This window comes from Lutjanus erythropterus, chromosome 19, assembly GCF_056507025.1.
Source record: "Lutjanus erythropterus isolate fLutEry1 chromosome 19, fLutEry1.hap2, whole genome shotgun sequence".
Taxonomy (NCBI): Eukaryota; Metazoa; Chordata; class Actinopteri; order Lutjaniformes; family Lutjanidae; genus Lutjanus; species Lutjanus erythropterus.
The window spans coordinates 21,687,981-21,700,490 of record NC_139335.1 but is presented as its reverse complement, the minus strand read 5'-3'; the positions used below and the strand labels follow the sequence as shown (position 1 = coordinate 21,700,490).

Genomic DNA, 12,510 nt, shown 5'->3' with positions numbered 1-12,510 from the left:
CGCTTTGCTCTCTTCTTCCTCTTTCTGCTATCTTCATTTGTCAGGCTCACACTGTAGCATTAGCTCGAATGTCACAGTGCTGGCTACAGTGGACTTAATTTACTTAGCGGAGTGACGTGTCCTTCTCTTGTGGTCTTCTATGAAGCTCTGAGGGCTGGACAAGGAAATGCTAAGCAGGGAGGGATCGGCATAATGTATGGCTTATAAAGTCAAGTAGATGACCGTGACCATGCAGCAATTCTCCATCACTCAACAGTGGAATGAAATGTAAACTACATATGATTTACATACTTTCATGCATCCTTTGCCTATAATCTACAAGCTTGAAAAAAACATGTGCTCAAAACTACAAAGTGATGTATGCCTGTTTCCAGTAACCCAGAGTCCAGAATTAATGCTGCCTTCCAGATAACGTCGGAGGTCTGAATTTCTCCGCTGAAATTTCAAACTTCCAGTACCCAAGTAGCTCAGTTGGAGGACGTCAAGGTGTTCCAGATGTATTACATCAAAAGTAAAAAAAACATGGCTAACCATGACAAATTGATGGCTTTTCTTTGGCAATTTATTTTGTTAACCTGGTACTTTTTTTATGGGCTTAAGTGTCCTTTTATTTGGCTACAGACCTCTTAACCAACTCCCAATTGTACAATAATTCAGGCTTCCAGTTGCCAGACTCAGTTGATTTTCATGGACTAAACATCTCACAGCAAAAACTGAGCTTTAATGACTGAGGCTTTGTTTTCAAGTACAGATATTAGGTGCCTTTCTCAACTGCTAAGAACAAGTTGACTAGCTGATTTATTAATGATTTTCTGCAAAGGTCTGTATGAAAGTTCACAAATGAATTCGCTGGAGAGTTTCATTGAATATACGGTTTTCCTGCCCTACAAAAAGAGCCTTTTGATTGAGTTGCTTCCCTTTCCACCCATCTTTCATCTATTCATCCATTGATTCACTTAGTAGTGAACCAACCAGGCAGCGGGGCATCCATCCAGCCAACCGAGCAGCCAGCAAGCCAGGCAAGCCAGCCATTCATTCAGTTTCTAGTATATAGACTGTAGGCCAAATGCTAATCTCCTGATTGAACACTTGAAGACAAAGGTTATCACCAAACAAATTTAGTTAAGGCAGCGAGGGGCGAAGGATCTTAGCAGCGCGCGCAACTGATCTAATCAACAACACAGCTAAGTTGATTATAAAACTGCAGGTCTGGAGTGCAGACGATGGCTGGGGAGGAGCAGAGTGGAGGAGAGAAGAGTGGAGGAGAGGAGAGGAAAGGAGAAGAGAGGAGAGGAGAAGGTGGCGAGCAGAAAACAGAGCAGAGCAGCACTTGACAGAAGAGAATAAAGTGGAACAAAGCAGAGCAGAGGCGAGCAGATGTATAAAAGCAGACCAGGGCAGAACAAAGGAGAAGGCTACAGGGCAAGAGAGGACAGAGGAGAACATGACGGAGCTAAGAGTGAGCTGAGCAGAGTAGAGACCAGCAGCAAAGACCACAGCAGAGTTGAGGAGAACAGAGCGGTGCACAGCAAACCACAGCGAGGCACAGCACAACAGAACAGGGGAATTGTATTCTGGGGCAACAGCAGCTGCCACAAACTCCACTGTTATCTCAAAGCAGTAAGCAGTGGCGGTGAAACAAATGCAAAGCTTCAGGAAGGAATGAACAAGCATACAGAGGTTGAAATGACATCTAAAGAGTTTACTGGGATGGACAACAAAGCTTTGCTGCCTCAGTGCAGGATGCAGTGAAGCTTGGAGCATGAGCACAAAAATTATCCCTCGTTCACAGTGCAATCCAAAAAGGTGAGCGCGTGTTTCTCCTGTCTCCTCCTGCCGCTGGAGGAGTGTGAACGTGTCTGTGTGAAAACTAGCATGTCGGGATGAATGTGTGATTGTAATCAGCAGTGAAGTTGTGAGAAAAAGCAGCACACACATCCTCTACAATACCTATACACACACACAAACACACACATCTGGCCTTCACTGACAGTCTGCGTCTCTTTAGCACAATAAAAGCACACATACCCACACACATATAGCTGCAGCAGACACGCAGAGTGGCAGAGGGGTGAAACTGCCCCTGAATATAATACTGCGCTGAGCTCTGGAGCACAGCACGACAGGGGCTAGTGTTCGTCGACTGAAACGCCATTGGGACCAATTAGGCAGCGCGCAGAGCAAAGCGCCGCCGAACGCTGCGCTTCACAACCAGTTCAAAAGGCCTGCTGCTGAGACGGACAGCTGAGGGGGTGGGGTTGGATTTTCCTGAGGAAGGGGGATGTTTGTGTGCGTAGGGTATTATTACATGGGGGGGAGGATGATCACAGTATGCAGGGGATGAAGGTGCATGTGTGTCTGTGCAGGCATCTGCTGCATCCATGGTTGTGCTGATCTATGCTAGTATGCTCGTGTTGATGTTGCACCATCTGAACCTGTGCAGCTATTAAACCTGCTGTGTGTAGCATTTAAGCATCCATAAATCATTGCCACATTAATTTGGAGACATTAGGGTAATTGTAAATAAATGACCATAAACAAATGAGATCACTGCTGAGACGTGTTGCCTCTATGCTTTGTTATTCGTTGGACACCACAGAACTCGTTTTCATGGGATATGTGTGGGATTGCTTTGGGGCAAAAAGTGAACTTGTTTTAGTGCACTCAAAACAAAAAAAGAACATTATTCTTGCAGTGCAGTCAGACAGTCTCGCAAAAACAGATACTATGATGACTTAAACTCAGACAGAGGGAGAATATAAACAAGTGGCAACACTCAATAGGAAGCTGAGCATTGAAATGCAATCTTAATTTTAAAGAACACAAACAATTTAACTGTCAACAAATACTAACCAGATCTGCATAAACTGTGTCCCAACACTGGGATTGTCTACTTTAAAGTCTGCATTTCAAGACTGAAGAATTTATAACGTATTGAGGGAGCCAATTAAAAGCCTATTATTTCTTTTTCCTCCAGTTTAGAGAACAAAAGCAGCATCTCCTTTGTTGCCCTCACTATCCTATATCCACTGCAGCAGTTAGTTCTCAACAGCTGCATTCATGCATGCATGGAAAACTAGGGGTCAACCAATATGTTTTGTTCAAGGCTAACACCTTAACACCACCATACTGAAAATTAGTAATCAAGGAATCCAGTAACTGATATTTGGAATTGATATACACCCACAAAAAAAAGAAAATCTGGGTATCAAAACTTTTAATAACTCCACCATAAAACTTATTGAAGTGTCTTGAAACATGTTTAATTTAAATAGAACTTTTAAACATTGTCTTAAACCAGACAGTGCACTTAACTGCCAGCAGCATTTCTTTAAGTTAACAATACCTTTTTACAACAAAAACAGCTCCCCAAGTTGAATAAAGTAAAAATAAATAAAATATGTAAAACTTAAATTTGTGCTGAAATGTCTAAAAGGCTGATAATTGGTTGACCCTTCTCAAAAACTCAAACACTTGGAAATCGTTGTGTGATTATGGGGTGTTTAACAGGTTTTTGTGTTCAGATACTCAACAGTAACTATCAAATATACCACGTGGTTCAATCCGTGGCTGGGAAAAACAGGAACAGTTTAACCTTTTTTTTTGGCACACTTTCTTTTTATAGCACTGCAAGTGATAAAATCCTCCTAATAGCAACACTCACTCATTAACATGTAATATCTCCTTTCTTTAATTAGTACAAAAAACAAAGTGTAAGAACCAAAATTTCCAAAGGGGATTATGTGACTTTTTTTTTACACCTCTGTTTTGTGACAATTCAAAGAACTAAATATAACATGTTATCCAATAGGCTTTAAAGGTGCTGGTAAGTAGATTTTGTCACCGTTGGACAGAGCCAGGCCAGCTGCCCTCCTTTGTTTGTGGTCTTTCTGCTATGCTCAGCAAACAGGCTGCTAGCTGTAGCCTTACATTTACAAGACAGACGTGAGAGAGGTGTCAGTGTCCTCTACACTGTTTTCAAACTGTCCATCAAACACGATAACTCACATTGTCTTGTATCATGGAACTTAGGAGTTCACCACTACTTTGTGACAAACTTCTCTCAGGTTCTCTCAGCAGTACATAATCGAGCCTGTGTCTTCACTCACCTGAGCACTTCGTTGGGGTTGCCTGAGATGGGGGTCTTCTTGTCAGGAGCTCCGTGGCATTCTGATTTCAGCAGGGTGTGAGGTCCGCGGTCCATCATCATGGTGGATGTTGCCATTGTGATGATCGCAACACCGTCACGAACGCGGGCCTCCAGGCCGTAGTCCCACTCATCATAGGACACAGAGAGCAGACCTGGATGGGGGGGAGAGAGAGACGGATCAGAGGAGGCGTGAAAAGTAGAAAAAAAAAAAGGATGGCGAGACAGAAGGGGACAGATGGACCAGTAAAAATAGATAAGTAAGTAGGGAAAGTTTTGGGAATCAAAGGTAAATAAAGCATGGAAATGAGAGAGGTGAACTGGCTTATACTGGGAAAAGTGAAGAGACAGAGAGACAAAGCAGAGACAGAGAGACAGATGGAGAGAACTAAAGTGGGTAGAGACAGGATAACTCTGGTAGGGTATACAGAGTGTATGTTTTGAACACACTCCAAGAGACAGAGCACACACTACGTGATGACTCACAGAGCAGATGAATAGCGCTCCCATCCTGCCTGACTAAGCGTCTATCACCTTGCTGTGTTTGTCCATCTGTCTGTCTAAAGCACTGTCTGTCTCTGTTTGTTGGCCTTTGCACTGTCTGTACGCCTGTTTATCTGTCCTTCTGTCTGCCTGAGTCCTGTTCTCTTTTGACAATCTGTCTGTTTATGAACATTCATTTGTAGGTCTCTGTCTCTCTCTCTCTCTCTGTCTCCATGCCCATCTCTCCCGGTGCCCTTCCAACCATCCATCAGCCCATTCAGCTGTTTGCCAGGATGCCCGTCCTTCCTTCACCCCACTGTCCCTCTCTGCTATTGATTATCAGGGAGCGAGTGGCGAGTAGATGGATGATGCGTAGAAATGGATGTTCATGCTTAGATTCACCCATATGAGAGGCCTAAAGCCACTTATTAAAAAATGACACAAACTTATTTTATTAACATCTCTTAATCATTTTTGCTATAATATTTATATAAAATAAAGAAAAACACAGAGCTATGAGAAGACTCAGTTTTCTATGAAACCTAGCCGATTATGCATCAATTAAAACAAAGCTGACATTTTGATAATGAGTTTCATTGATATTAACCTGCTGTTATTGATAATATGATTAACTCATGACAAATAGTCACCAGTAATTGATGACACACAGTGCAAGCTGCCCAGCAAGGAGGCTAGTGCACAATGTTTATCTCTTTTTAATGACCAATCATTTAGCTCTCTCGTGTGCTGCTGTCAGGAATTTTTCAGGCTGGAGTTAACAGGTAAGATTGTCCTTGAGCTCAACTCATAAGGAGTCTAACAGTTTTGGACCCATTTTGAGAAATGGATCTTTTCGCCGTCCCTCTCCTTATCGGACTGGGTTTACATTTAAACATGTAAGGCTCGCAACCACCAAATTAACCAAAGAATTACACTGCAACGGCGAGTCAAAAGTGGTCAAAAGTGTCAATCACACAGTACCTTAAACTTGAAGAGTGCACTGTGTTTGACTGTGTTTGCCAAGTCCCCATGCAGCCGTTGCGGCTAACATTAGCACGGCAGCAGTCAGCAAAAAGTGAAGCACTGACAACTTCATTGGCTTTTAATTAGCTAGTTGGATGAGTTGTTGTTGGAGATAAATGGGCTTTTTTCACTGTTGATGTTGGCTTAGCATTTTTAATTGCGTTAGCCAACACTCACCCACTGGCTTCATCCACAATTCTTTACCAACATGCTATTTAGTACGCCGAAACAGTATGTGAGAATTATTCATCTGTCTGCAACCAATAGTATATGAGTTGCATACTATTTACAGGGAAATATTGCAGTATGCAAGTATTGTGGTATCGACATCAACAACATAACAGGAATGATATCACATGTGCTTCCTCCAGGACAGAGACGACAGCACGATTTGTCCTGGTGACAGACTGGAGGGTTTAGGCAGGGGTGGAAGCAAGTCACACATTCACAAGTCACAAGAAACTCTCAAGTTGAGTCTCTGCTGTAAGCCAAGAATGTTAAAGACAATGATCATGAAAAGTTGGGTGTTATTTTCAACTGTTGCAGCCCAATTACACCTTATAAATATTACTGATATTTGACATTTTATGGCATCCATAACAAGCCTCCTAATAACAACACAGAACAGGGTTGTAAAATTATAATATAGCCTTGTAACTTTAAAGGGATCTACAGTGAAAACAGAAGTACAACAAAAAAAAATCACAGTGTTTAAGCCTCCTCCTCCTCAAGTCCTTTTAAGTCATCTTTCTCAAAGATGAGGAAGAAAGAAAGAAAGAAAGAAAGAAAGAAAGAAAGAAAGAAAGAAAGAAAGAAAGCCAAAAACACGTTAAGTCTTTCATCAGTGTTAGTAAAGCGAGTCTCAAGCCCTCAAATTTATGAATTAACTCAAGTTGTGTGACTGAAGTCCCCCACCTCTGGTTTTAGGTACTGGTTTTGGTGGGGGTCTTATTTTGTGTCATGCGTAAAATATCCTAAATTAATAACTGTTGAATGTTGAAATTTATAAGTTTTGGCTCATTATTTACAACTAAAATTACATTTTTGTTACAGCGAGAATAAAAAGAACCAACAAACCAACAAAAGGTTTCTGCTGGGTACCAGCACTGAATGTGCCACTGTTCAATGTAAACTGCATATATGCTGTGTTCAAGGTTTAAAGCATTACACTTATAGCAACAGTAATGGATTTAGTGAATAGCCAATTTAACGAAGAAACCTTCCAGATCAAAAGTCTCATCTAAACTCTCAGCATCAAATGCCCTTATGACTTCTGAAAATGGCAAATAACCGATCTTTCCGTTTGGGCCCCACTGGACGTCTCTGGGTTCAGGTCACTGAGATCCCAGTGAAGCACGGACTGCCTTCAAGTCAATTTATCTGGCTATCTGTCTCCGTGTCTGCCTTTTAATCTGTCCCCCTCTCTGTCCATCAGTCGATCTGCGTCCATCTGACAGAGTATGACCACATGTCAGCCCGTCCACTACCATGTCAGTGGGCAGAAATAGACAGCCGCCTTGGCAACCTGCCTTCCTCATGGGGCCTCTGCACTGACAGCTCCGGCCCTTCAGGACCACATCTAATGTCACACACTGTTGACACGCTCTCAACACTCACTCACTCACTCACTCACTCCCATCGCTTGTTCCTTTTTGCACACTTCACTTTTATTATTTCATGGGTAAAGATTCTTTCATAGGCAGATGTATGTGTGTGGGTGTTGGCAGCATGTGTGTGCTGCACATGTGCGAGCACCGTGTGGTGTATTCTTCTCTACATCTTGGGAACTGATGCGTATAAGTTCATACATCTCTCAGGACATGTTTAAATGTCACAATACAGACATGTCAACTGGCTATGTTATAGCTGAACAGCACTGTGGCAGCTGTTTTCTGGCCTGTAAACTGGCTACTAACTCTGTTTGAAGGCAGAAACTGTCTCCCTGTCACAGATACGCACACATGTACGCACATATACGCAGAAAATCACAAAGACTGCAGACACAGAGTATCCACAAAATTGATTGGAGAACGTAACAGCAAAACTACTGTATCACTGGGTATTTTTGGAACAGCTTATTATTGTCAGTGATGTCAGATTGGGTGGTTACGTTAGCTCAGTCTGTGCAGCGGTGGAGTGTAACTCTGATCAGGAAGAATAGAGACAGAAAAGCTGTTAGTAAGAGAGGGAGAGGGCTGAGAGCGATGAGGAGGAAAAAGAGGGACAGAATGAGCAGCGAGAAAAAGTCAGACACAGGCGGCAGAGACACAAAGATAAAGAAGCACAAGAAATGGGGAAAAAACTAAGGGGAGTAGAGAGTTAGAAGAGTCAGAGGAGGCTGAAATAGTGAGACATAAAAGTGAGGGAACAACAGCATGAAATAAGGAGGAAAGGGATGGAAGGAGGAAGGTGGGAGGAGGAGAGATGGTTCCCCAGAGCGCCACTTAAGGAAGGCATGAGTGGAATTACCCAGGAGAATTGGAGGCTCTTCATCACACATGGTGCAAATTATTAAGTGTGCCTTGTAAGCAAATTCACCCCACAGCTAGAGTGCACCTTCTGCTGAACCCTGAACTGCTGGATTCACCCAGAGCAAACACCACCACACCATCAGTCACATGCTGCGCCATGGTGTCCTTTCGCACTGTGTTAGTTCACAAGTTAGTGTGGTTGAAGGCTTCATGTAGCTTTTTTAACGGCGAGACAGAAATAAGGCTTTGCTGAATGATACAGCTCTACAGTTTAATACCTAAAGTCCACAAATATCATGCCAGCTTCTTGTTATTAGACAGCAACAGTGATTCTCAAACATTTTACCGGGGTATATAGTATTATGACGGCATTTGTGTAAAACTGACTCAACCTGACTCTACACGAACGCAGATAGTACTCTCTCAATGCAGGCACAGTTGAGCAGTGTTATTCTCGCAGCTGGAAAACAACAAACTCAGGAGCTTTGCTTTGGTCTTGAAACCTAAATTAAACATATTCTGCCAGAGCAACAACTTCTCTGTTCACCTTTTACCTTTGTCATTAGGACTAAACTCAAAATACTCGCAAACAGAGGCAGATGTAATTTTCTTTTTTGCCAATTAGTCCTATAACTGCCTTGTCCAAGAGTTGAGAGACTGACTACAATACGTCAACTTAATATAGCAACTCCAGTTCAATAGTCAGAGGAGCATCAGTGCTAGGGGATCCATGAAAAGTGCTCAGGTTCATTTATTTATCTTTTTTATTTTTCCGCTGGTAAAAATATATCAATTTATCTTTTTAAAGAAAAATTTAAAACTTTAAATGGCAGTTGTTAAGACATAAAACCACTTACCTTTTGATCTTTACAAATCAAGACTCAATATGACAAAGCTGTTAGTCCTGAAGAATGTAGTTAATGTTTAAATGTATGCACTATGAGTGAAACACACTCTTAATGTGTCTGCAAGTATGTTAGATTGACATGGTGCAAACATTTTTAATACATGTTTAATCATTCTAACTATTTCTCCCGCGTTGTTCTTTCAGACAACAAAGTAGAAGAAATAAATATATAATGAAGAAATAATTTATGTAATAATAAATAGGCTATGTCAAATTATTGCAAAGGACATAAGTCTTGTAAGGAAAAAAAAAATTGAGAACTTCTCAGTAGAATATTCATCCTGGTTAAAGGGATCTTTCACCCAAAAATGAAAATTCACTCATTATCTGCTCTCCCTCATGCTGACTGAAGGTCGGGTTTAGCTTTTTAGTCCACAAAACACTGCTGGAGTTTCACAGGAAAGCAGCGTTGTAGAATTTCCCAAACAATGGAAGTGAATGGTGACCAGTTTTTGAAAGTAAAAAACAACTGGGAAAAAACATACATGCCGACCCTCAGTTGGCATGAGGGTGAGTAGATGATTATTGTATTTTAATTTTGGAGTGAACTATCCCTTGAATATCAGCCCGGTATTCTGTTAAAATATGTTGTCTTGGCAAAAAAATGCTTTGGTCAGGATGGAGAAGCAAATGCAAAATGCAATAACACAACTGAAAAACCAATGAATTAAGAGTCTTTCACATGCTTTAGCAACATGTCATTAAGTTGGTAAGGGTTGGTTCAGTGCAGGTGTCACAGAGTGTCACTGTTGAAGCTGTTAACTTACATCCAATCATCATGTTTATCTTCCTGGCAACATTGACGAACACAGATCCTGCAGTCAGCCATCCGCATACTGACTTACTGTATATTCAACATGATTTCCATGCATACTGCCATGCAGCATCATATTTTACAATAAATATATTTCCATAAATACATACAACATTTTATTTTAACTTAAACAAAATGATCTACACTATCCAATCTGTCATTTTGTTGTTTATGTTAGGCTATAGGTACTGTATCCTATCTATCGTGCGTTAAATGAGTGGATGACATTTAGCTTACTATCTGTCATTATGTCACATATGATTAATCCCATGATAAGTCAATATTAACTGAACGAGGTTTGTGTGTGTCCATCAACGCAGCCACTCCGCCAGCTCCACTTTGTAATCATCCAGGCAGTACATGAGCGAGTCACGATTATCTCTGTGGCAACATAAATCAAGAGGGAAGTTGTTGTGTGATTTACATAAATGATACGGTGATATATCAAACTTTATAGAGTGGAACCCCAATTTAGAACAGACAAACTGATACAAACACGCACGCATGCACACACACACAACCATAGCTTTGTTCACCCTGGCTTACAAGTAAACACTGGCCCTCTGCTATGAGGTACACTCAGAAGCACAAACACACAACCCATTTGATTACACTCACCCATTATTTTCTCATGCAAATTAAACCATGAACCAATCGCACATTTCACAGACAAATGCACACTGACATTACACAAAATAGCACACACACGGGCTCGCAAACACACCCCTAACTCCCATTTAGAGTAAATCATCCGTGGGTGCCAATACGGGAGCAGAGGTAAAAAGTTTGAGTTACGGTGCTTGAACGGCACAACGATCCCAGGTTCCGCCTGGCAACCATTTCCCAGAAACTGCTGAGGACAGGCAGCAGTGTAATATCTCCCCTTCACTGTAAATCAACAAGCCAAACACCAACAAATTATCAGGCTCATATGTCCACCGTAAATATACTACCTGCCCTGAGCTTTACGGTCCTACAGAGAATAAAAACAGACTGAAGTCGTGGAAAGTTCCATCGGTTCTCGTGGCGGCAACACCGCTAACGGTTAAAGGTTTGATTCCCACTGAGAGCTGGCCTTTCTAAAACTGCCTGTCCACCCCCAAGAAGTGAGAGCAGAGTTACATGAGGCAGTCTGACAGGTGTGCCTGACAGATTGCGTGAGCAGGTTGTGTGGCTGATGCACCCCCCAACTTAGATGTCACTTCGGTTCCACATTTGACCTTCAAAGGTTAGAATGACCTCCAGTGGTGTTGTAGGGGGTGGAGGGCGGGGAGAAACACCCCCTCACTTCTTATCGGAAAAGGTCAGTTTGTTTCTTGTCTTGCAGGAAAAAAATCAAAATAGCTAACTGAAAAAAAAGAAAGAAATCTAACATTTCAAAGGCTGTTTTGTCAAGTACACCGAGTGTAAGACTTGGATATTGTCACCTTTTGTATGAGGATACGTGTTTTTGTTTTCATGAGCAGTTATTGACATTTTAGCTTTTCAGCATTATGATGGCCAAAGTAAGACACTTCAGCATTGCATCACTTTTAGGGAATTGTATTAGATTACTATACAGCAGGCTAACATCACCCTATTATGTAGTATGGCAAGAGAGAAACATGACATTGCTGCTTCCAGGCTCTGCGTACATGCTGTTAGCGCTGTAATCACAGACTTCATCCTCAGTGGCAGAATCAACATTTTCTTGAGTGTGAAATCTCATTCCTGACCTTTTGACAAAATAAGGTCCACTTGGCCTTTTCTGAAATGTTTAATTGCATCTCACAGTCTTCATTAGCTGATGATGAATATCGCAAAAATAAAGACCACAAAACTCAGGTGCATTCTTAAAAAAATAAAACAGAACATTGCTCTGGTACACTGATGAGTTACAGCCTCACTTAGTCTGGTATGACTAGTGGCTTATGGTGGTAAATATTAGCTAATGTTAGCAAACTTTAAGGGACAATGCACCCCCATATCAAAAATACATATTTTGTCTATCACCTTTAGTGCTATTTATCCATCTATTTTACTCTGGTATGTGTTGCAGAGTTTTGGAGATATCGGCTGCAGAGATGTCTGCCGTCTCTCAAATTTAATGGAACCAGATGGCACTCAGCTTGCGGTGCTCAAAGAGCCAAAAAAACACAATTGAAAAATCCAACACCGGTGTCTCTTTCCAGAAATCATGACCCGGTTACTCAAGATAATCCACAGACCTTGTTGTGAGCAGTTTTCTGTGGGAACTATTTTCTTTTTTTATCAAATTACACCCACCAACCGTATCACTACGCAGAATCAAGTGTGAGGTTTGTGCTTGTGACGCCACAGAATGTAAACATCATTGACGTCCTCCTTGGCTGAGCTATAACCTCTCATTTATCTTATTATCTTGAGTAACCAGTTCATGATTTCAGGACAGAGACATTGCTGTTCAGTTTTTCATACGTATTTTTGTCATTTTGAGCTCCACGAGCCAAGTGCCATCTAGTCCCATCTAGTCCCATTATATTTGATCATCTCTACATCCAGTATCTCCACAACTTTGCATCTCACACCAAAACAATCTAGATGTATAATGAGCTCTACAGGCAAGAGTAAAAATATGAAATCTGGATTTTCTGTCCCTTTAAAATAAAAATGTGAAATGATAAAAAAAAAAATTGCTATGAACCTG

At 41.4% G+C, this 12,510-nt stretch overlaps 1 protein-coding gene across 1 annotated transcript in view; it reads right to left on the bottom strand.

Moving 5' to 3' along the window:
- grin2ba (glutamate receptor, ionotropic, N-methyl D-aspartate 2B, genome duplicate a) overlaps positions 1–12,510 on the bottom strand; it is a 138,940-nt gene that overhangs the window by 45,359 nt on the left and 81,071 nt on the right. The window contains exon 6 of the mRNA XM_084743844.1: positions 4,110–4,302. Within this exon, the coding sequence (XP_084599970.1) occupies positions 4,110–4,302 (193 nt within the window). The remainder of the gene's footprint in view (positions 1–4,109; positions 4,303–12,510) is intronic.